The sequence below is a fragment of the Rhinolophus hipposideros genome (assembly GCF_964194185.1).
Source record: "Rhinolophus hipposideros genome assembly, chromosome: 12".
NCBI classification, from domain to species: Eukaryota; Metazoa; Chordata; class Mammalia; order Chiroptera; family Rhinolophidae; genus Rhinolophus; species Rhinolophus hipposideros.
In genome coordinates, this window is record NC_138058.1 from 65,504,767 (window position 1) to 65,528,238 (window position 23,472).

General features: G+C 49.8%; 1 protein-coding gene across 4 annotated transcripts in view; it reads left to right on the plus strand.

Annotated features, from left to right (window-relative positions):
* Nucleotides 1–23,472, plus strand: part of OSR1 (odd-skipped related transcription factor 1) — a 72,680-nt gene that overhangs the window by 47,743 nt on the left and 1,465 nt on the right. For 2 of the 4 annotated variants that reach the window (XM_081068447.1, XM_081068449.1), the window contains one exon: nucleotides 22,535–23,231. In XM_081068447.1, coding sequence (XP_080924573.1) covers nucleotides 22,564–23,231 — 668 coding nt within the window. In that variant the 5' untranslated portion in view covers nucleotides 22,535–22,563. Of the gene's footprint in view, nucleotides 1–17,843; nucleotides 18,130–18,626; nucleotides 18,683–22,534; nucleotides 23,232–23,472 lie in introns of those variants that run through there. The other 2 variants (XM_081068446.1, XM_081068448.1) reach the window with 2 other exon arrangements.

Genomic DNA, 23,472 nt, shown 5'->3' on the forward strand with positions numbered 1-23,472 from the left:
AACTATAACATTACGGGGTTAATAAAATCTCAAGGGTCTTGTCAAGGCCTGATGTTCTGGGAGTTTTCATGTAGCAAAGCTCTCCAGAGGCACGCAGCAGTGAGAAGGGAACCATGCATACAGAACACGGATGGTTCTTTTGTTTACTCCTCTTTGTTTCCCTGGGACCCCAGACTTGGCCACTCCAGGAAGTACCCAAGTTCTCTGACTTGGGAAATTTCAGGCTACTGTGGGGCACTATCCATGTTGTTACGTAGGAAAAATCAGGAAACAAGGAAGGTCTAGAATTCAGATTTTATTGACAAAACAACATTCCAGATGCCCTTATACAAGGGGGCACTGCACTGTCAGGAAGACTGGTTCATCCCAGCCCGTAAGAGCAGACAGTCCAGTGAGAGGAGTACATGAGGGCCAGCTTCAGGACAGACTCACTGAGGTCAGCTCTGGGCGAACAGAAGGCAGCCAACAGCAGAGAGCAGACAGGGACGCTGGTCAGGCAACAGTGCAGCTCAGAACGGAGGCACACTTTCTGATCGTGGCCATTTGGAGCCACAGTCCCCTTCCTCCCACGCCGCTCCTTCTGTTGGCCCCAGTGGCAGAGTGTAGACATGAGTGAGCTCCCAGAGGGGGTCAGAACATGATGTTTACACCTCATCATTCCAAGCTCTGAGTAAGTGTCTACCTGCACTGGACAAAGATCGCTCTTTGGAAACGAAGTATCTAGTATTCCATTTAGAAGACTTTCCACATAACTTCTTTTTGTGCTCTTAAAATTTAAGTGCCCAGATGTGATCTTGGAGGCACTTAGCTACTCTGAGACTCAGACTTCACACAGAATCCAAAGTCTTTGATTTTCTTTTTTGAAGACAAACATAAGGATTTGAATTGGTCACATTTTCCATGCTGTGGCCCTCAACTGAATTTTCCCAAAGATTGTTTCTTCTGCTAAATATAGAGCAGGGTTACCTATAGACTGGCTTCAAAATATTTTTTTAATTTATAATATCTAGAAGAAATGGAATAGAAGTTTCATCTCAATTTCCTTGTTATAAATGGGGAGAACAACACCCTAATCTTTTAAATAATTAATTGCCTCCATAATGGATTGTCCCCACATTTTTTGCTACATACGCTTTGATGACCTTTTCATATAAGATAACTTTTGGTATAGAAAGAATAAAAAGATAATTTAATCTTTCTTCTAACATGATTGATCAAAATGTACTTTTTACCATTTATAGTTTAGGCAACTTTACTTCAGTTTTACAACTTGCTATTGGTAATATTATAAATTTTTAAGATTTAGGAAAACCTCTATCAAGTGTCTCATATAAGAATGAGTAAGGTTTGAAAGAATTTCCCCTAAACTAGCTTCTAGCTCCATCCATACCATTCTTTTTCCCAGAACAGATGCATACAAAGGTCTGACAATGAAGTTTGCAAACTTGTTGCAACAATATCACTAACCTTTTTTCATATCAGAGGGATTATTCATTATGAATTTGTACCAACTGGACAAACAGTTCACCAAGTTTACTATTTGGAAGTGCTGAAAAGGCTGCATGAAAAACTTAGATGACCTGAACTTTTTTCCAACAATTCAACATGACAAGGCACCAGCTCACACGGCACTGTCTGTGAGGGAGTGTTTTAGCCAGTAAACAAATAATTGCATTGGAACACCCTCCCTCCTCACCTGATCTGGCCCCCAATGACTTCTTTCTTTACTCGAAGATAAAGGAAATATTGAAAGGAAGATATTTTGATGACACTCAGGAATTCAAGGGTAATACAATGACAGCTCTGATGGCCATTCCAGAAAAAGAGTTCCACAATTGCTTTGAAGGGTGGACTAGGTGCTGGCGTCAGTGCATAGCTTCCCAAGGGGAGTACTTCGAAGGTGACCCTAGTGACATTCAGCAATGAGGTATGTGGCGCTTTTCCTAGGATGAATTCATGAACTTAATTGTCTGACCTCATGTGCCGATAGAACCTCTGGTCTTCACCTTTGTGTCACACTCACTGCTCATTCTGCAAGGTGGGTATAGGAGTCTTCCTGAAAGCCACCCCTACATGAAGGAAAGTGTTACTAAGAGAAAGTCAGAGAGGAGAGAGACAACAGTTTTAACTGATCTCAGTTAAATATCGTACTTTTTCAAAATTTACAAAAACATATGAAGATATTGTATATTGCTAGGGGCCTGGACACGTGAGAGGAACTGAAGCTTCAACTTTGTCAATTTAATAATAAACCTCTTTCTAGACAGTCCCGTGAACTGAGGCCTCAGAGCCCTGCTCTCAGGTTTTTCATCACGTATTTCTTATCAGCAATCCACATCCCGGAGTCTCATGTCACCCTGTCCAGAAAGACCCGCTTTGAAATTCCAAGAACAAATTAGATACTCACCTGTGTCCTCCAAGGGCACCCTGTGCTTCCCTCTTTGTGACGCCCACCGCACTGCACTGCCACTTCTGTCCACTAGTCTTTCTCCCCCAGTGGGTTAGAAAGTCTGGTAAGGATAGGAACTGTGCTCGCTTCACCACTACGCCTCCAGCGCCCCTCACAGTATCTGGTACTTAGGGATGCTTGTGAACTGCCCGTTGAGCAAATGAAAGAATCAGCAGTGTCTCTGGTCTATCCTAGGATTTGGCCATCCTACTGATGATCCATCCTTTGGTTTCACGCCCCGTTGATGAATGCTTTGTCGGTGATTCCTCATACAATTCAAACTTGACATCCATCGCTGGATCAGGCTTCCCAAATGGGTTTGGCCTTTCACAACCAGCCCCTGTCTCCTGCTGCCACCTCCTTCCTGAAGGCAGCAGCCAGGGTACATGAAATAACATCTACAACCCTACCTTTCTGATTACTACCCTTCACTCTTGTACACTCGGTAGTCGTCACAGTATTTTACATACTCATTAGATCTTTCCCATAAAACTGGGAAGCATGGTGAGGATATTCTATTCCATCTTATAGACAAGGGAGAAGCTGGAGAAGAAGGAAGAGAAAAGAAAGAGGAGAAGAAGGAGGGAGATGGAGGGGAGGAAAACTCACAGATTTGAAGTGATGTAACCAACATCACAAAGGGACCTGAAACCAGTATGCGAGCTTTATAAATCCCAATCCAGAGGGCTCTTTGTATGAAACTGTCCTTTTAAGACAATGCAGTAAAGCACTACCCTGGGATCCATTCATTTTCAGAGACGTGAGAGAGAGTCTGAAAAGCCCAAATGGTGATGAAGCTCTTTGGAGGAGGTGAGATTGCAGCTGAGCCGGTAGAGTTCGGAGAGGATTTGGAATGGACACCTTGTGGGGGCAACAGGGACAGCAATCGCTCAGGGGACGTTAGAACATTCACTGGGCATTCTTGTCATTTGCACCCACTATCTTTCCTTTCAAGAAGAGGAACACAATCATATCAGCGTAGTAAACTATCCAGTGTGCAAAGTGCTTTCAGATGACCGGATGTCTAAACCGTGCACAACCTGGCTTTGCACACAAACAGTAAGCCAATAGTTCAGGGAGTTCCAGTCATTAAGCGGGGCTGTAATGAGTGTTGCACATGCAGGTTGCTTGTTGCCCTTGACCTTTGCTTTTCTCTGCATGTCAGTCCACAGCAGTCTGCCTGCCTATCTCAAAGGAAGATGGAAAAACACAATGTGCAGGGACAGTGAGGCTCCCCATAGGAGCATAGAATTGCCTCGCAACTCAAGAGCTCAGGAACATGTTACATCCCCTTTGGAAATCCCCCTAAACTCTCTGCCTCACTGGTTTCCTGGTACAAGATCTAATAAATCTGCACACTCAGCTTAAACTTAGTGCCAGGCCTCATAATGGAATGATTACATGTGTTTTGTGTGTCAGAGACCTGACAGAAAGATTATACAACACAGTGAAGCAATCGTTGGGGTTTTGGCAGGGGAAGAAGGAGATAAATATGTGTCTAGGCGAGAAAAATGGCAGCTCATGGATTTGCTGCCTCCGTGTCATTCAACCATTCAGCAAAAATGTATTAAGTTTAGGTCAATGCACATTTATCAAGTGCCTCGTACGTGGACAGGCATTGTGTTACGGCCTGTGAGCACAGAGGTGCACAAGACACATCATTTATCCTCGGGGTTTATGGAGAAGTCCAACAGAAGACACAGATGTCTAAGAGGTGATTTTAGTATAATGTGGTAAGTGCAATGAGAGGGGTTGTGGCAGGGTATGAAGGTAGCACAAAGAAAAAGTACTTAGTTCAGCCTGGAGGATCAGAGGAAGCTTCTGCAAGAGGACTCCAGAAGGATGAGTGGGGCGAAGGCAGGAGAGCTCCAAGCAGAAGACACAACATAAACAAAATTATGGAAGTGCCTGATACCTGTGGGGAAGACGAGAGGGTTGGACAGAAGGGGACTAAATAGAAGAAGTTTGATGTCACTAGTGAAAAAAAGCTTGGTAAGTGCTGTGAGGGATTCAAAAATGAAGTATAGACTGTTTTATCAAGGAACTTGCCAGTTCGTCAAATTGACAAGTTATAGATACATTTTAAATTGTAGTAGTATAAGACCCCATTATAAAAGATACCAAGCCCAATAAGAAGCGGTAAAGTGCCAAAAGTGACTTAGAGAATTACATGGAATGGGTTTGTAAGAGGGAAAGGGCACTAGCTGGGAGGAAGGGTTTAAGGAGATGGTGAGACTTGAGTAGAAAAGAATCAATGAGAAGTTTGAAAAGCAGGAGAGTCATGCCAGGAGAAGAGAACTTTGATCAAAGACTTGGAGTTAGTGTTGATTCCAGTCCCTTCAGGAAGTGAGACCGTGGCTTTAAAAAAGAAAAATAAGGCTTTTGTATATAAAGCACCTAAGCGGGAGGAATCGCTTCCCTAGCAGATAGGGCTACAAAGGAGGCAAGAAGATAATCACTCGTAGTTAATTTGTAGAATTACAAGGAAAAGATGGTATGGGCAACGCTTTTGTAATCCAATACTAATTGTTTTTAAACAATTGATGAGGATACCCTGTTGCAAAGTAGAAAATGCAAATATGTCTCTGGATCAAAGAGAAGTTAAAGTAATCTTCAGCAAGAACCCTAATATATTCAGGTATTTAAAGTCCTTCCCCTGTGCTCTATTAAAGGGGACAATTATGTCTAAAGTGACCTTACAATTTGTCATGGAAACTGAGACAGTTTTGTTTGGGACAAATGCTTAAGAAGATAAAATGGCAAAAAACAGTGTAAATAAGGATAATCTAGGTAAACTGGAACACGTGGTCCCTTTATCAGTGGGAGTCCAGTCAGGAAAACAGAAAGCATGCTAAGCATTTCAACCGGGAGAATTTACTAGAGAAAAGGAGTTAAATGGGCAGGGAAATCTAAGAAAGCACAGTGGGAGCACCGTGGTAACACAAAGGTCATAGGGGTGGAAAACCAAAAGCAAAGGTTGGGGTTATCAGAACCTAGAAAGTCAGAGGACAAACCCTGCAGAGCTGGGGCTCAGCCTTTTGGGGAGGGGTGACTTCCCTTCTGCTTCTGGAAGGTGTGGGAAGGTCAGACGAGGAAGTCCACGGGACAGAGCTCAGTCCTCTGAGGAGAGGGTGCTGCCAGCTGGCGATGGCACTGTCCTAGGATGTGAAGCTGATACTGGGAGTGCTGAAAGAAGCTGGAGACTGGAACCACTTGGTGACACTGAGAGAAAGGCAGTCCTGGGAAACACTGACAGAAACAGGGAGCAAACTGCCTTCCAGTCTCCCCCTGATGGCCCCTGTTTGCAGTCTAACAGAAAGACAGCTGGGAGAGGAAAAATGTGGTTTGCAGGGTCCCAGCCCCAACACCACAGAGCAGAGCATAGAAAGGTGAGTTTGTAACTGAGCAACACAGCGTAATAACTGGCGTCATCGGACTCTCCTTGCTACATCGGGTTTGAAAATTGTCCTGATTGACAAGGAATTCTCCTAAAAGACCACTCAGCTCAAGAACTGATAAAACTATCCTCTGGTCCTGGCAGAACAAAGAAATAACATTTATCAGTATTCCTTTTGTGCCAGGAGCTTTACAAATGGTTCGTTAATCCCAACAATCCCATCAAACAAACATTTGTCCCATTTCGCAGAGGAGAACAGAGAAGTCTCAAGCTGTTCAGCAGTTTTCCCAAGACTCAGTAGCAAGAGTAAGAGGCAAGGTCAGGACTGGAAACTTGTTCTATGCGGTCCAAAAGCCCAGCTCTTTCTACCACTTCTTGGCTTTTCTACAGGGAAGCTGCTTCATGATTTTGGATGGAATCCAATGGCCGGACCACTCCTGGAGACCTCGGGCCAAATGACCTTGGCCACCAGTGGCCTTTTGAAAGCTCAGGCCCAGAGGACTTCCATCTTTGAAGTTCATGTCTAGCCAGATTCTAGCAGCACCAAAGTGATTTACTCCAGCCCGTGCTGGCCTCACTCCCATCCGAAGGAGCCAGAACTTTGAATGAGCCCGCCACCTCTTGGAGGAAGCATCGTGCTGCAGCCACCTGTAGCCATGTTGTGTAATGTCAAGAGAGTGTATCTATTTGTCTGTCCATGCATTCGTGTGTCTTATAAATTCAACCTTACTCAACAGGATGACATTCCTGGATAATAGGCTTTTTATCCAACGGGACCAAAATTGTGAAGGTGAGAGTTATTTTTTTGGCTGAATCAAGTCTCCAGTCTTAGAGGAAGATGGAAGCAAATTATGCCTGTATTTTCTGGAAACACTGAGATGGGACCTTATTGAGGAATTCACCAAGACCCAAGGGAACTGAGGAGATAAATGCTACCAGGCGGCTGCAACTTGAGCAAAATTCAAAAACAATAGAATGTCAACTTAAGATCATAGAAGACTATGGCAAGGGTGACAGAAAGCAAGGAAAATGACTCGGTTCCGAGACAAATGAGGATGTGGATAATGGGTGATGGCACTACAAACGCTGCTTTGAAAGGAAGCCCGAAGGGAAGGAGGCAGAGTCAGCTCCCCTACCCAGGGACTCGAGCTCATCACGGAGGATGAGGGAAACACAGCCGCGGTTTGGCAACCTGCCCGCCCAAATGCCCCGGATCCAGCCTTCACCGTGTTTTCCCGAGCAGCTCGGAGGGCCAGGTATGGGTTTCTTCTGTCGTGCCAGTGTTTTTTCAGAGACCGCTTTCAAGCTCTTTTGGAAAGTGACTTAGCTGGAGTCACACGCCTGCCAGCATGGCAGCTGTTACCACTTATACCAGGAACATCTGGCCTGAAGATTGCAGTAAAAGTGACACTTGTCTACAGAGAAAAAATGTTGAAGTATACATTTTGGACATGAAGAAATAAGTAATGACATTTAATGTTTTCATAAAGCTGCTACACTGAGCAGCCATCATCCATAGCTCGGGCGCAGGCGTCAGTGTGTTGGTACCTACACCATGGCATGGCTGCCCGGTGTGCAGAGGGCCTCTGAGCCAGGATATCCGGGCCCAATTCAGGCTTTGTCCTCTGAAGACGTAGAACAAAAGGAGGCCCTCCTTAGACCCCTCCTTTTAAGACCCAATCCCAAAAAACAGGGAGCAGGGAGCAAAACGTAACAAGCACCCGCCAGATGTCAGGGAAGCCAGCCCTGAGTTGCAGTCGCGGTACCGGGAAAAGCATATTTCGAGGTTCAAGTTTCTCATCTGTGAAATGGAGGTGTCAAAGATGATATGTTGAAGGTTCCTCCAAGAGTTTAGTCTTTGTGCTTTTTGGAATAGAAGCAATTCCATCATTTCTATGCCAATCTCGTAGGTTAAACATGATTCTTTCCAGACCCTGCTCTTAACATGCACATCTCCCTTGACGTGGCGATTCTCGCAACCCCTCCAACTCAGGATAAGGGAGGGAGTCCAACCAGGCCAGCCTGAAAGCCATGGGCTCCTGGAGGAGAAGACAACATCTAGAGAGGGAGACGCTGCCGCCAAAACACAGCCCCACACTGCTCAGCTGAGCTCTCAGCCCAGCCAAACGTGGTCACTGCACTCCACTGAGGTGTCTCCCGCATTTGATTTTAAAGATGGGAGTTCAAAAGAAGACGAAGCACATTTGCTGAAACTGCGTTCCTTTTTGTTAGCAGAGTGTCAATGAGGATGATATCATAACTACACTGACTTTGGCAGAGATTGGGATAATTAAATAAGGGTGCATATTTAAGAACTTTGTGATTTGTGAAAGATCAACCCTTTGCATTATTTTAACATGCTGTCACTAATTATGAATGCCGGCTGAATTTAAAAATGTTACTTCTGGCGAAATGACACATGAACAGTTAATGTGGAAATCTCATCAATCATATGTACGTTACTGTGTAAGTTCACGTCTCATCAAAGAAGATCCTTTGAGCCTTCTCTTATTTTCTCTCCAACTAGGAAGTTGGAGGTAGACGCAGGTACCATTGGAGTCTGTACATGCTTTGCTCCCACAACTCCTAGAGCAAGCTCTGAAGCCCACCTTTTCTTACATAGAAGCTGTGCCCTGCTCACCCTTCTCAGTGGATTGTCTGCCCAGACACCCTAACCTGTGGTGCCAACAGAGGAAAGTGACCACGTGGAAAGGCCAGCTTTCCAGCCAGCCCACACTGCTTACTCTCGAGCCATGTGGGTCCATTGGGTACCTGTGGTTCGGTGTTACAGTTTTTCTAAGCTTTAGTCCATGGCCCTTTGATTTGATTTTGTACATCCAGCAGCTTTTTCTTTCTAGTCTAGAAGCTGAGATGAAATCCTGTGTTCAGGGCAAATACCCCGAGCAGGGCTAGAGGCTGGGCTTGGGGGTCACTCAGGTGCACATATCTGGGAGCGCAGGTCTCACCAAGCGGCCGCAGGTCTGAGGCACAGCTGAGCTTCTGCGTTGCTAACAAGTTCCCAGGTGATGCTGATGACACCAGCAGACCACACTTGAGGACCAAGGGGACCTTCATTATGAACTCGGGCTTTGGGATCAAAAGCATGTGGGTTTAAGTCCTGACTCCAGACCTACCCAGCTACGTGACTGTGGGACAAGGTCTGTGGCATTTCTAAGCCAAATCTCCTTAAACAGAAAGTGAGAATCCTCACTGTGCCCACCTCTTCAGTTGGCCACGAGGATTCAGGTAGATCCTATGCAGCATGCAGGGCCCACAAGCTCAGGAGAGGAGAAGGCCTGAGAGGCCCGGTGTCCAGCTATGCCCTTGGAGGCTTTACCCGCTTGCTTCCAGGATTGCCCGCTAGACCTCACTGCTGAATAAACAAACAAACAAACAAACAAACAAATAAATAAAAATAAAACAGGGGTAAAGGGAATGAAGCCTCCTCCTGGAGGCACCTCACAACAGACCCATGTTTGCCCAGTGGACTTTGCTCCTTGGTTACGGAAGTCACTCTGATGGTGTCCAGGATGGAAAGTATCCTTCCCATCACACCAGGGGCCCTGTATGGACCGAACTTAAGAAAATCGATATAGGCTCTTGGATGTGTGCATTACCTGATCTATACATATGACAAGTGGCTAAACTTGATAGTACTCGGAAAGGTGTACACAGCTTTTAAAGTGGGTTTTTACCAAAACAAAATTGGAAAGTACTGTCAAAATAAAAGCATTAAAAAAACCCTATTGTCCATCCCCTAAGGTCCTGACCCCCATGTGACACAGGGGAATAGTCAGCTATCCTACTGTCTATTCTGTCAGCTGTCTACAGTGCTTCTACGTGAAGAGAAACAGTCAGTCCTCTGTGCAAGGTGAACTGGCAAACCAAGGACCCCTCATTTAGCCCGCAGCACTTTCCTTCTAGCAGCTCCTGATACACTCATAGAACAAACCGTGGATGGAAAAAATGCCCACTCGTGACTTTAGAGGCCTCTTTTCCCTCCATTTACCCCAAATGTGATCAGCTGCCACACGCCAAAGCTAATTTCCACTTTCCTGAAGCTCCACATCCCCTTGGCCTCTGTCTGACCTGATTTTAGAGGGCAGCTTTGCTCCTTGGTTCTCTCCCTGGCTTCTGTATTCCCAAAGGAGCCCTCCTGCAGAAATGACTTTTTCTTCTGTGGGCATTTTTCCCCAGACCCATAGCACACGATGGGATTGTAACGTTTAGGAAGTGATCATCAGGTACAATCCTCTTCTCTTACAAATAAGGAAAGGGGAGTTTAAAGGAGAAAGCACCCACTGAAGTGTATAGAATACTTTAATCAAGAGCCATTTCTTTGACTCTGGATAACATTTCAGTTCTCGGAGTTCTCCTTAGTGAGACCCGATACCACAGGGCAGAGTTATACTTTACCAATGGTGTTCAATATGCCAGTGTCTAAAAGACCATGGGAATCAGAATTATCCATGGAGCTTTTAAAACGTACAGACACTCAGGGCCCACTGCAGGCTCCTCAATCAGAAACTCTGAGGGTGGGGCCTAAGAATCTGCATTGTGACAAACTTTCAGAGTGACTCTATGGCCCAAGGCTTTTGAAAAGCACCTTTTCTTAAACCATTAACACGTGAACGATTGGTTACCCACTGCAGTAAGAATTGGCTGACTGGCCAGCAGTTAAGCTGAGCTGGGTGATGTCTGCCTGGTGCTCCCTTTCTTTCCTCAGTGGGTGGCCCTTGTACCAAGTTGATGAAGTCTGAAATGCTCTGTGCTGCAGAGCATCTGAAATCCTCCTGCTGCAGCCTGTGCAGGGCCTTGTGCATTGAGAACCCAGCATTGTCCATTCATAGGGACCTGGCGGCCTTTTGCAGTGCCCGCTGGCTATCTTCTCAGAAAATTCAGACAGAGCAAGCCCCACTGCAATACATGGCTTATCCTTTGTTAGATAAATCTTCTGATGTGTTTGTACAGACTACATGTTTTGGCAAACCGAGTCACGATTCCAGAAATTCTTTATCTGAAATACATCAATACTAACACTTTAGTTTTAAGTTTTCTCTTCATTTCCTCATTGTTGACATGTGATATGCAAACTAATGCCTAAATATACTGAAAGAACCCAACCATTAGTCATTTTGAAGTGAAAAATCATATGCTAATATATTTCCCTTTTTTGTAATTTGGACTTGCTGAAATGTTTCAGCAAATGCTTCGCAGAGGAAAGGTTCGCAGAGGAAGGTGTACAGAACTGGAGACATGTTGGGCAAATAGATTTGCCTGGAGTCACCTGGGAATAAAGGGAGCTATGATGGGAGCTGGCTTCTCAGTGCACACGCCACATCCGCCTGGACCATGGCGGAAGGGTGCTTGGTCCTTGCAGTGGACAAGACAGGAAGTGTGGCTTCCTGCTCTGTGCAAATATGCCATTGCTCTATGCTGGGGCTCAGATCCACAAACACCACTCCTTCTCCTCCAGAGCCTAGCGTCACAGAAATCAGAATGCAGGGTTCTAGCAGAGGGGGTGGTCCTCAACCGGCTTGGCGGGTCACCTTGGATTTGCCCAAGGGATAAACATTATGGAACATTCTCCATTCCAATCTCTCACCCTGCCCCACACCTCCCCAAAGCCGGGGCCTGGGTTTCAGTGGCACCTGCTGGAGGAACAACCTATATCTGAGCCGCATCAGGATGTCTTCCAAGTTCTTAGGGGCAATCGCTTCTGTCTGAGATGAGCCACCACTTTGGGGACCCAGCACTTCCTCAGTGTGACAGTCTGAACTCAGGAAGCCCCCCTGCTATAAACTAAAGAGGCTGGCGCCCCTGATCTCCTTCCATCCAGGTAGCCAGCATCATTATTTATGCCTCAAGATGAGGTGCCTCACAGCTCACATCACTTAGGGATCCTTAGGGGTCCTCAGGAATGTCTAGTTCAGGCCCCTTCCCTTTCCACCCATCTTTGCAAGCTCAGGATAGGAACGAGGAGACCCTACCTCTTCCTGGAGCAAAGAGAGTGATGGATGTCTGGTGAGCAGAGCTTCTTCTAACAGCCTGGACCAGGGGCACATGGAGCCTGTCTTTCCCTGAGTCCCTTGCTGTTTTTCTCTGCCTGTGTCTCAGGCCTTTGCACCAAAGACTGGTGTAAGACCTAACCATTGCTCTTGGAAAACCTGAGGAAAAAATGACACTTTGCCAGGCACTTGGTCAGTGCACTGCGGCTGGAAGAAATCTCAGCCTCTGTTTTCTTCCTTATTAGAAATTGTGCAATTTCAGCTCTACACTTTCCGAGTGCCTGCAAGCTGTGTTGTAAAGAAGGTGGATAGAGGTCTGTGAGAGCAGTCCAGCTGAAGCTCCTGAGAATCTCCTATGCCCTCTTCTCTTCTGTAGGCAGAGGACAGAACAAAGAGCAGTTATGACAGGTGTACTCCTAGGGCATCTCTCTTCCAGTTCCTATCCAGAAAACCAGAGCTTTGATAATAAGGGAAAGAGAACATCAGAGATATGGCTTTGTCCTACCCATCAAAACAGAGAGTAAAATTGTGGTTGCCAGGAGCTGGGGTGGGGAGATTGGGCAGATGTTGGTTAAGGGTAAAACTTGCAACTAATAGATAAGCAGATAAGTGCTGGAGCTCTAAGGCACAGCAGGGCGATCAGAGTCAAAAACTTCAAGGTTGCTAAGAGACTAAAGTTTAGTGCTGTCACCACAAAGAAGGAAACTATACTTATAAGAAGTGAAGGTGTTAGCATGGTGGTAATCATATTGCAATACATAAATGTATCAAAGTAGCTCGTTGTACACCTTGAACTTACACAATGTTATAGGTCAATTACATCTCCGTAAAAAATTAATGCATTTAAAAATATGCAGCTTGGAAGCCAAGGAGAAGAGAGCGTCCAGCTAAAATGTCGGTCGGGGTTGGGACTTAGAGGAAAGGAAGCAGCAAAGGACCTGAAATCTGAAGGCCTGGGAGAAAGGAGGTGGTAGGAAGTATCCCGTGTTTCAGGGAAACCTATGCAGAGGGAAAGACTCCCTCCATTCCTGTAGTTCTTCAGAAAGCCAAATCAGAATCCTTCGTCTAGGGGCCAGGTACAGATTAGCGCAAAGCTGGGAGGGAGGGAGTACACGCAAGAGCCTGGTCCCTTCACCTCGGGAGTTAGAAACCTGGAAGGCAGCTCCAATTCAGCTCAGAGAATGCAGGCAAGTTTCACATTAGATGCTGGCTCATTCTTATTCCCAGGACCAGAAACTAATGATGGTAGATCGTTGCTAAGAATATCGGGTTTAAAAAAGAAAAAGAAAAAAAAGGAAAAAAACAAACTCCCAAATCTCGTTTGGAGCAGGGAAAACAGAAACCCGACGGCAAAAGGGAATTCCTTTTTTGTTTGCTCTTTGAAAGGGTAAGAGTGTGCGTCGTTTTACACGAGTAAAGGCGAATGGCGAAACCTAGAAAAGAAAGTTTTTTTTAAAAAAAAAAAAAAAGCAACACTCAGGTAAAAGGAAATAGGGTAACTGGATTTGAGACTTTTCGAGGAAGGGGCACCGGGAGATGTCACTTGCTCACCAGCAGGTGGCGCGTTTTCTTTAGGATTGCGTCCTCGGATTTCTCCATCACACTTCGCAGCCAGACTCGCTCCAGAATCCTCTCGCCGGAAATCGCTGTGCAGATAATAACCCTCCAGTGTCTGGAAATGTTTAATTACCGCGAACGTTCATTTTTCCAGCGCCGACTGCCGCCGATGTAGCCCTTCAAGAACAGAATGCCTTGGATGTGGTAAGGTTCTATCCCCAGGGTTTCACCCTAACTATGCACAATTCAGTTAAAATGACTTTTCTTCCTCAGTCTCGATTTGATTAAACACTGCGTCGTTTCTAATACATTTATTTTCACCTTTGGATAGAAGTAAAGTTCAATAATCTTAGAACGCAGATCTGCTGTGTGTCGAAAACAATTCTGACACGTCCTATTTGTACAAAAAGTAAAAATTCCTTTTGCACACATTTTACATTTGATCCTCACGACGTAAGACATTATCATTTCATTTTTGCCGATGATAGTATGCCCAGAGTTCACGCAGTCCCACGGGCATATTCGTGCTTCAGACGGTTCTTCTTATAAACCGAGGGTAGAGGCGTGCGTGTACGTGGGGATGGTTACATTTATTAAGGTGACAAATCGTTTCAAGATACTTATGTGCTCATAAAGAACTTACGAAACGGGAACTGCCTGGGAACACGGTTCACTTTCCCTTTCAGTTTTGATACTGTAACTTGTCTCTCGCTGTCACAATAAACACCGGCTCTTGCGTTTACCTGGGATTTCTTCTCCTAAGACCCTGGAGTTGCTTGTACGTTATCAGAGCGTGTTATCTGCACAAGTGTGCGTGTGCATGTCGTGTTACCTACCTCCCGTGCTTAAAAACTTTTCCCCAAAGCTGGATTTTGACCTGATTGATCGTAATGGTTCCAGAGGAACTATTGAGCCGTTACAATCCATCATCTAAATGATTACAGAGGGTTACCTAAATCTCCCGGTTATTTGAAACCTCTGTACATGCGTAAAGGGGGGGGGGGGTTCTAATGAGCAGACCCCCAATTGTCCGCAATGCAGTTGCAGGAAAGCTTGCGTTGGAAGTAAAAACTTGCAAATGCTAAGTAAAGTCCTTTAAAAAAAAAAATGAAGTCATTTTTGTGTGACTAGAGAGTGGGGAGAGGTGAGTTCATTTTCAGTCCACAAGACCCCAAAGAAATATAGGCCACGTTCTAGTTAATTTTCTGGAAGCTGCTCAATTTTCACTCCGAAGACAGGCTGGGACACTTTTGCTTCCCAGCCAGCAGAAGTCGGTAGAGGGGCTGGAGTTGGGGCGGGGAGACCGGCAGAAGCTGTCACCACCCAGTGTGCCCAGGAAAAGGCGGTAGTGAGGGCTCGCTTTGGGACTGGGTGCAGTGTGGTGAATGACCGGGGGCTCGCGCCCGCGGGGCATCGCTCCCTGCCGGACCTCACCCGCACTGGGGGTGGGGGAGCGGAACCGGACCTGGAGGCCTGGTCGGTACTGTGAGGACCCTTGACCAAAGGCTGTTTGGCCGTGCGCTCCTAGCCGAGGCTGGGAGCCCTCCGGCGCGACCGTTGCGCCCCGCGGGCGGTGGGCAGGAGAGCCAAAAGGAGCCTGGCAGAGTTTGCGCCAGGTCTAGTCGTGGGCTGGAGCCCGCAGGCACAGCTTCAGCAGAGGCTGTAGCCGCGCGTGGCGCAGTGCGCCGGCCGCTCAGGAATGGGATGGGCGTCCAGACAGAAGTTTCGCCACCTACACTGGACTCCGTGGCCATAGGACTGTTGGGTCCGGGCTACGGAGGACATTTATCAAATTCGAAACCTGACGTCCTCGAGGATCCTAAACCAAAAGGACTTCACTAAAAACTATTCTGGTGGACTTTCGGTGTTGGGGTTCTGCCCTGTTCAATCCATCCAAGCTGCGGTCCAGGAGCTGTGCGGCATGCGGTCTAGACCTTGCTTAGCATCTGATTAACTTCTCTTAAATAAGTGGGGGCGGTTTCTCCACTGCTGTTCCCTCTTAAATAGAGCCGCAGAGGGGTTCTCAGTTTCCTGGCGTCTTCCTGCCCACCCCAGGAACCAGAATCTGGTTGGCCTCCAGTGGACACTGAGGCCATGGTTTTGGGGTCACCCCTTAGGGAACTTAGATTGGGATGGAGAACTCTTTCACAACTAGCAAACCTTGAATTTCGTTATCGGGATTTCTGGGATTCTGCATTGTCAGGAGACCGAGGAGGAGCCACGTGAAAGTCAGGTGTCAGAAACAGGCTCACCTTGTTCTGTCCTACCAGCCAGGACTCCTCTGGGAAGCAAAGCCTGAGATGCTGGCCAGTGAAGGGCCAGCTCCAACATTGCTTCCCCATCCTGTCCCACATGAGCTAAGTTCCAGGATTTGGCCTGAGTCAGGATCAATTTTCTAAGATAATCTGGCAAAAACCATATTAAATAACCAGGTTGCATGGTCCTTTCTTTAGGATCCCTAAAGACTCTCTTTCCAAGAGTTCTTTAGGTATCCTACTACTTGGAGTTTTCTAGACATCCTTGAGGCATGTTGGCCAAGGGCCCTGATACAGAAGGAAAAGACAAGTGGAAAGGTGAAGGAAGGACAGTCCCTTCGTGCGGAATTTTGAGCAGGAGATGGGATTTGTATACCCCAGAAGGCTCCATCTGGCCTGAATGTCTTCTCCCTAGGGGACATCTCTTAATCAGTCTGGACAGTCAGGTGCCCCATGGTGGAGATGTCTCTTGGATTCTTTTGCTGCTGGTAAGGGAAGTTACCAGAGCTTTGTATCCCAGGAGAGCCTGAGACTGGTACACCCAAATTCCCCTGCTCCAGGTGGAAGGCAGCACAATCCCGAAATGCCCTGCTGGACTTTCCCTCCAGGCCTTCCTTTGGTCTTGGAACTGGCTGCCTTGCAATCTCAAGGAAGGGGGTGATCTCAGCTCCCTTCTGCTCCCAAGGGGCCTCATTCCGGCCAGAATGTCGCTCCTTATTGGCAGCTGCTAGGATTCCAGCTACAAACTTATGTGGGCCCTTCTGCTCCGGCATTAACCTGTAGCAGGGGTGAGCGCAATCCCTTGGTGCAAAGACTTCCTCCTTCTCCTGCCCAAGGCAAAATTACTAGGGGCTGGATGGCAGGTTCTGTTCGGAAGTCCTACAGGTAAGACTAGGGTCTCCTCCAACTTCGCCTTGGGGCATTTCCACTATCATTTGCCTAGGTCTGGGAACAGCACCCTAAAGAAACATCTCAGAGCGGACAGGTAAACCAAAGCTCAACATAGTGGCAGCTCCTCTCCAGAGACGCAGTTCCAATATGCTAATATGATGGAGACCCACGAATGCCAGGATGCAGCTCCAAGGGCTCTGAGGGGCCACTCAGCAGCCATCTCGGTGCAAACGAGGAGTGCAGTGTGTCAATGTAGATCCACCCAACAACCCCCCCACCCCCGCACCCAGCGCCCGTTTCTGAACTCTGGACTGGGTGTTCCAGAGGTGTAGCAGGGAGGGGTCGGGGCTGGGGTCAGCTGAAGGTCAGAGCGGAGAATTGAGCAGTCTAGTGGGTAGTACTGGCACTCTCCCTAAGGCATAGGCAGTGAAGACAATTTCTCGCAGCTGGGACCCTGACCCCTCTTAGGTCCCGAATTCTACCTGAACCAGCTCCTTGGACTCAGAGGTCCCGGAGCCGCCTCGCATGCCTGAGCGGCTCTCCAAACTCCCATCCATCCTTCCAAAACAAATGAATATGTGATTAGAGGGTGCAACTGCTCATTAGGGTGGAATCCCAGAAGGTTCTGGGTCCCAGGAAAATAACTTTCTTTACCTCCTTTCCCCACCCTCTGCCTCTGATCTTTCTGCTAAACTCCGTACCCCAGGGTCTGGGGTCAGCCATGGGCGTGCGGGTGTGTTCCCGCCTTCGCACTGAGTACTCGTGAACGTCCGGGACCTGCTCCACGCCCAAGGCCCGTAGCCTCCAGGAAGAGATTCTGGGAGAAGAGGCGACTCTGTCAGGGCCAAAGTATACAGGAGCCCAAGCAGTGGCGCGCAGATCCCAGTGAGACCGCCCCCCACCCACCTCCTACCCCATCTCCACTCGGCACAGGCTGTGTCCTAGGCGCGCAGGAATAGGATCGAAACGCGAGGAGACCCTCCTCTCTTCTGCTAGGGGCTGTTTGTTTTAGCGCGCTAAGGGTGCCCTGTTGGGCCTAGCAGCACAGACGGGGTCGCACGGGACTGAAGAGCTAGGGACGCAAGTCCTGGGAGGCCAGGGCTAAGCGAGCGCAGCTGCCAAAGTCGGCTGCCGGGGTCAGCAAAACTTTCTTTCTCAGTGCGCAGGCGCAGGGCAAAAACGGTTGGGGGGCAGGGGGAGGAGGAGTGGAATCCCGAGGCAAGGGGTGGAGGGAGGGAGGAGGAGGGAGGGTGGTGGATTAAAATAAGTAGGCGGCTCGGTGCAAAGGGATGAGTGAGTCGAAGCTCGGTCTCTCCCCAGCACGTTCTCAGCCGCTCTGGGTTCAGACCCAACCAGGGAGCCGCGAGCAAGGTTCGCCATCCCGGGCGGGCAGGACTCCGGGGCCGCTGAGCGCTTCCCGCCTGTCGCGCGCTGGGCGTCCCCGCAGCCGGAGAGGGGCCAGGACTCTAGAGCTCCGGGGGTGCCTGTGGAATCCAGCGCCTCTGGCTTCCCGGGTCCCCCGCAGAGGGAGCCTCAGAGACGCGCTCAGCCCCGGGACCTCCGCGGAACAAGGTAACTGCAGCCCTGGGAGCCCCGGCACGACCAGGGGAATGCAGGCAGGACTCCCGGGCTCCCTGTCACTGCGTGGCGAGTGTCCCTTCTCTATCAGTGTCCCAGAAGGAAACTTCTCTTGCCAAACGAAAAACTGCAGGACCTTTGTGAAAGTTAGAACCGCTGCAGCCCAGAGTGGTCGGGGGGAGGGGGTCTGGCTCAGGGACTTCCCCCGCGGGGTCCTCGGCCTCTGACCTCCGGGGAATGAGAGGGCGGGCTTCCATTACTGCTCCCCCCACCCCACCCGGGGGCCAGGCTCCGCGGAATCTGGGGCGAGGTGCCACAAACTTAGGAAGTCAGCCTATGGGCCCCCTCTATGAAACCGAAGCAACTTCAGCCGGCACAAACTTTCCCGAGATGCGCGCCTAGCTCGGCGTGACCTACCTTAGCTGATGGAGAAGGAAGAGAGAGTGGATGGATGGCCAAGGCTGCAGCCGACTGCGCCAGGGACAGGTGCAGGCCCCTCCCGGGTCGCGCTTTAATGCGAATTTATCTTTTGCAGAGTTGCGTTCAGGTATGATGCGGGCTGGACCCGGGAGCGCGGGGCCGGCAGACTGACCCCGCGTCGCACTTGCGCTGACTTGGTGTGTTCTCTATGGGATGATGGCTCTGTGGGATCGAGGCCTGGAGGGTAACCCGCCACTGTCCCGGCGCGTGCAGGGGCGCGAGCACTACTTTCCAATTCGAGACCCGCACGTCACATTAGCTGAAACACTGGAGCCGCGGGTGTCTCCAGGTTAGGGCTTGGAAGGGAAGGATTCGTTTGCTCCCTTGACTGTCCCCTAACCCAGCCTTCAGGAGAGGTGGAAGCCAGAGGAGAGAGGGAAAGAGGTGAGGTGTTGCCTCCTGAGCTAATTTCTCCCCAGAAATGTCTCTGATAAGAAGGATGAAAACCCACATCCAGTACTTTTTCAGCAGCTCTGGGCAGTAGCGGGGTAAGCTCTCAGAGAGTAAAGTAGCTACGAGGGTTTCTTTGTTGCCACAATTTGGTAAATTTCACAGGGTCTAAGCTGCGCGCTGACCCTTGGGAACAGAAAGCACGTGCAAGGCTAGTTAGTCCCCAGGTTCACAGCCTCCTAGAGAAGAGGAGGGTTGATAGGGACAGGAGGGTCAGGGTGGGGGGAGATTAGTGGGTAGTTGTTCTATCTGAGGCTTCTCGAGGTACTTACGGTTTCATTAAGATTGGGGAGCAGATCGCTAAGGATGCAATGGGCGTTTAGATGCAGAGGGATGGCCGCCTAGCTAAAGGGTTCGTTCGATCTCGTTCGTTGGGAAAATTCAACAGAAGTAGCCCGTGCTGGTCCATTCTTCGCCTGGAGTTCGGTCGCCTGTCACTTGTGTTGGGGATTCCAAGTCCAGGATGTTTTTTCTGGGGCTACTGCTGGGATCCTCCAGGCGCAAGCTCGTGGAGCTCGCTCCGTCCTCATTAATGCAAGCAGTTAACTCGCTCACGCTCAATTAGCCCCGAATAAACCACTTTAATAGACTCGGCACACTTCATTAATGCCCGGTATTGGTCTGGCTGCAGACCCGGGAATGGCGCTCCACCGCGCGAGGGACTCGGGCTTCCCAGCGCGAACTGCATTTGCTGCGCGTAGTCGGGACCTTTTGCCTCACCTCCCAGGTCCGGAGGCCCAAGCCCCCCGCAGAATGGTTGCCTGGCCTGCGAAGAGGTGTTCCCTCTCGTATTTAGATACCTAAAGCGTTCACACTGCGGTTTCGGGCTCAGGGCTACCCGAGCTCATCCCTTCCGGCGGTGAGCGAGGGTGAGGTTGTGTTTTTCTCTTAGCTGACCGCTTGAACCCGGATCGTGCATTCGGCCCATTCTTGGTACTAGTGTAAAGAGCCACGTTTCGAACGAATTTCGTCCCCGGGAAAGTCGTTGGCGAGAGTCTGAGGAGCCCTGGCCTCGGAATGCGGCAGAAAATAAGAAACTGGCTGCGCGGCTGAGGAAAATAAATTGAGTGTTGGGGAAAACAAGATCCGGCAGATAGCCGGGAAAGGTTGGCTCCCCGGAGCTGTGGTGGCTGCGAGCGCACCCCCTCCTCCCACCGAGCCCCAGGTCTTCGCTCCTGGGAGCAGGTAGGCGAGGCAAGGCCAGCTTAGCACGCCAGGCTGATGGGTGCTCCCACACCGGCACGGAGCGGGCTCGGCCCCGCGTGCAGAGTCCTGCCACCACCACCGCTCCCTTGGCCGGGGGTAGGCCGAGCACCAAGAGAAGGGAGCCGAGGCCCCCGCGGCGCCCGGCGGGCCCTGGGGAGCCGGAGATACGGATCTGATCTCCAGCGCCTGGAGAGGGAAAGGAGGTGAGAGCACATCAAAGAGCGCTCACCTCGCCTAAGTCCGGGCGGACCTTTGCAGTTGCGAGTCTTCTTCCTCCTTCCCACCTCCCCAATCCCAAGTGGCCCCTGCTTTGTTTCTGGCCCAATTCCTAGTTTGCTTCGCCGTGTCTCAGCCCTATAGGATGATCTTGGTTTGTCCTCGGCGCGACCCGTGCTCCTAGCAGCAGAGCAGATTGGTGCGGGGGCCTTGGCTCTGCCCGCGCGGCCAGCGCTCACGCTCCGGAGGCACATTCACCACAGATTCGGGCCTCCCCTGACCCTACGGCTGAATTAATTGCTGCAGGCAGACTAGGTTTTCATTCGATTGATAATTTAACCGGCACGAGCAAATCTTGCCGGCTCTGGGTGTTTTGCACGCCTCCCCACCCGCAGCAGAATGGCCCAACACACAGCGAGTGACCTCCAGGGGAAAGGGTTCCTGGGTCAAGATCGTGCTCACTCCTCGAGACAAGGAGTGCGGCACTTTCCTCTCCTTAAAGGCTTCGCTGTCGGGAAAGGCAGCTGAGTCCAGGCCACAGCATTGCTGGCCTGGGCTGCGGGTGAGCTAGGCTGGGGAAGCTGCCTGGGTAGGTGTCAGTGTGTTGTGCGAAGGAGAGCAGGCAGTGTCCTGACATCCCACGGAAGGGGACTTACTGCAGGTTAGAGGAGAGAGCTGAGGAAGGGAAGAGGCAGAAGAAGGGGTAGAGGAAGAAGTAGGCAGCAGAGGATTGAGAGGGGCGAAGGAGCAGGGTGTCCCAAGCACCCTACTCCCACAGTGACTGTTTGAGTAGCCCTCAGTTCAGAGCATAGAGGAGAGGGAGTTCAGCACTTAAGTAGCCCAAAGCCCCTGTGTACTTTTGGCGTTCATTCTCCCTGTTTTTGCCTCCACTAGACAGACCTAAATGTCTGGCGGGACAGAGATAAAGGCTTCCCTGCAGAGCACAGACCTGTCCATAGAGGCTGGAGACTGACCAAGAAGGCCAAGAGATGACAGCCTGTTGGTCACTTCAGCACGGCTTCCCTCTCGCCTTGCTTAAGCTCACTGGCCTTGCAGTTGCAGGATGCCTTGATCATAGCAGCTGAGCCGGCCTCAGTGCTCTTTCTCACCTACAGGCATACCCACCTGCCCAAGGCTCACCACACACACATCCCGAGAGCCCAAAGACCCTGCCCCCTTTTGTATGGGGCATGGAGGGTACTGAAGCCCCCTTGTATGCAGCTGCAGGTGTTTCACTGAGTTAAGGAACAGGGGTGTCAGTGTCCTTGCTGAAACAAGGATCCCCAAGCACTATGGTAGCAAGTCAGTCCACAAGCAGCTGCAGAGAGGGCAGTGTCAGTAGGGCTCACTAGCAGTGAGGCAGAAAAGCAAATCTGTGGTCAAAGTTGAGGAGAAAGATGACAGGCTTCTAGAGGCCAAATGGAAGGTCAGGTAGTAGATCTTAATGCCAGGAGCTAGGAGCTGTACGGATTTGTGTGAGTTTGTGTACTGTCTGTCGGTGAGGCTCTTCGTGGGTGCTACGTGACCCCATGTAAATATATGTGTGTATACTGTTCCCTTTGTTTTGTAGTAGAGCACTGGATTTCCCACTTTATCTTTGCACCCTGTTATCAACTCGGCTTCAGAATGTGTGAATCTGTCAGTGTGCATTTCTGTGTTTGTTTGTCTGCAGCTGAATATGTAAGGGTGCTTCTGAGTTCCTGTTATCTTTGCAGGAGAGTGTAATTCTGTGTTGACTCAGGCTTACATGGATGAAAGTGTCCCTGTGCTTCTGCCTTTCTGTGTGAAGCACACCGTAGTCCGTCATTTAAGTTGGTTGCATTGCATTGGATTTAGTTACTTGCTGGTTTCTGTATCTGCCAGAGATCATTTGGAGGAAGCCTTCAGGTCAGAGAGGAGGGTTCCTGTCTTTTCTTTGAGGTCATTGTATTCCCGCAGTGGAGTCTTGGGCACCCAAGTCCTGCCTTGGGGGACAGAAAGGGTGTGGCTGGGATGGAATTCAGAAGGATGATCTTTTCCTCTCCCCATTCCCTTCGTTTCTTCACAGATCCAGATTGAGAACCCAGAACTACCACAATGGGCAGCAAAACCTTGCCAGCACCAGTGCCCATCCATCCATCCCTGCAGCTCACCAACTACTCCTTCCTTCAGGCAGTGAACGGCCTACCCACGGTGCCCTCGGACCACCTGCCCAACCTATACGGTTTCAGTGCGCTGCACGCTGTGCACCTGCACCAGTGGACGCTGGGATACCCGGCCATGCACTTGCCACGATCCTCTTTCTCCAAAGTGCCGGGAGCCATGTCCAACCTAGTGGACGCGCGCTTCCAGCTTCCTGCCTTTCCCTGGTTCCCCCATGTCATTCAGCCCAAGCCCGAGATCACCGCTGGGGGCAGCGGCCCAGCAGCTCTCAAGACCAAGCCACGCTTTGATTTTGCCAACCTGGCCTTGGCCGCCACGCAAGAAGATCCGTCCAAGCTTGGTCGCGGGGAGGGCCCCGGCTCCCCAGCTGGTGGGCTGGGAGCCCTCCTGGATGTGACCAAGCTATCCCCAGAAAAGAAACCCACGAGAGGACGCCTACCTTCCAAGACCAAGAAGGAGTTCGTCTGCAAGTTCTGTGGCCGCCACTTCACAAAGTCCTACAACCTACTTATCCATGAGCGGACGCACACCGACGAGCGGCCCTACACCTGTGACATCTGCCACAAAGCCTTCCGGAGGCAAGACCACCTACGAGACCACAGGTGCGGCACTGCAGGTGGCCCTAGAAGGAGTTGGCAGTCTGCTTCTGTCCTCACCATCCTCCTCCCTAGTGCGGAAGTCCCTAAGACCCCCTACCAGCTCCAAGCCTCCCCAGCTTCCGGAAATTCCCTAAAATGGAGAAGGAAACCATGTAAGGCTCGGGGATCAGATCTTGGAGCACAGGTGGAGAGAACAAGGGATGAATAGGACCTCAGACTAAGTCAGGTCTCCATGAGCTCCAGA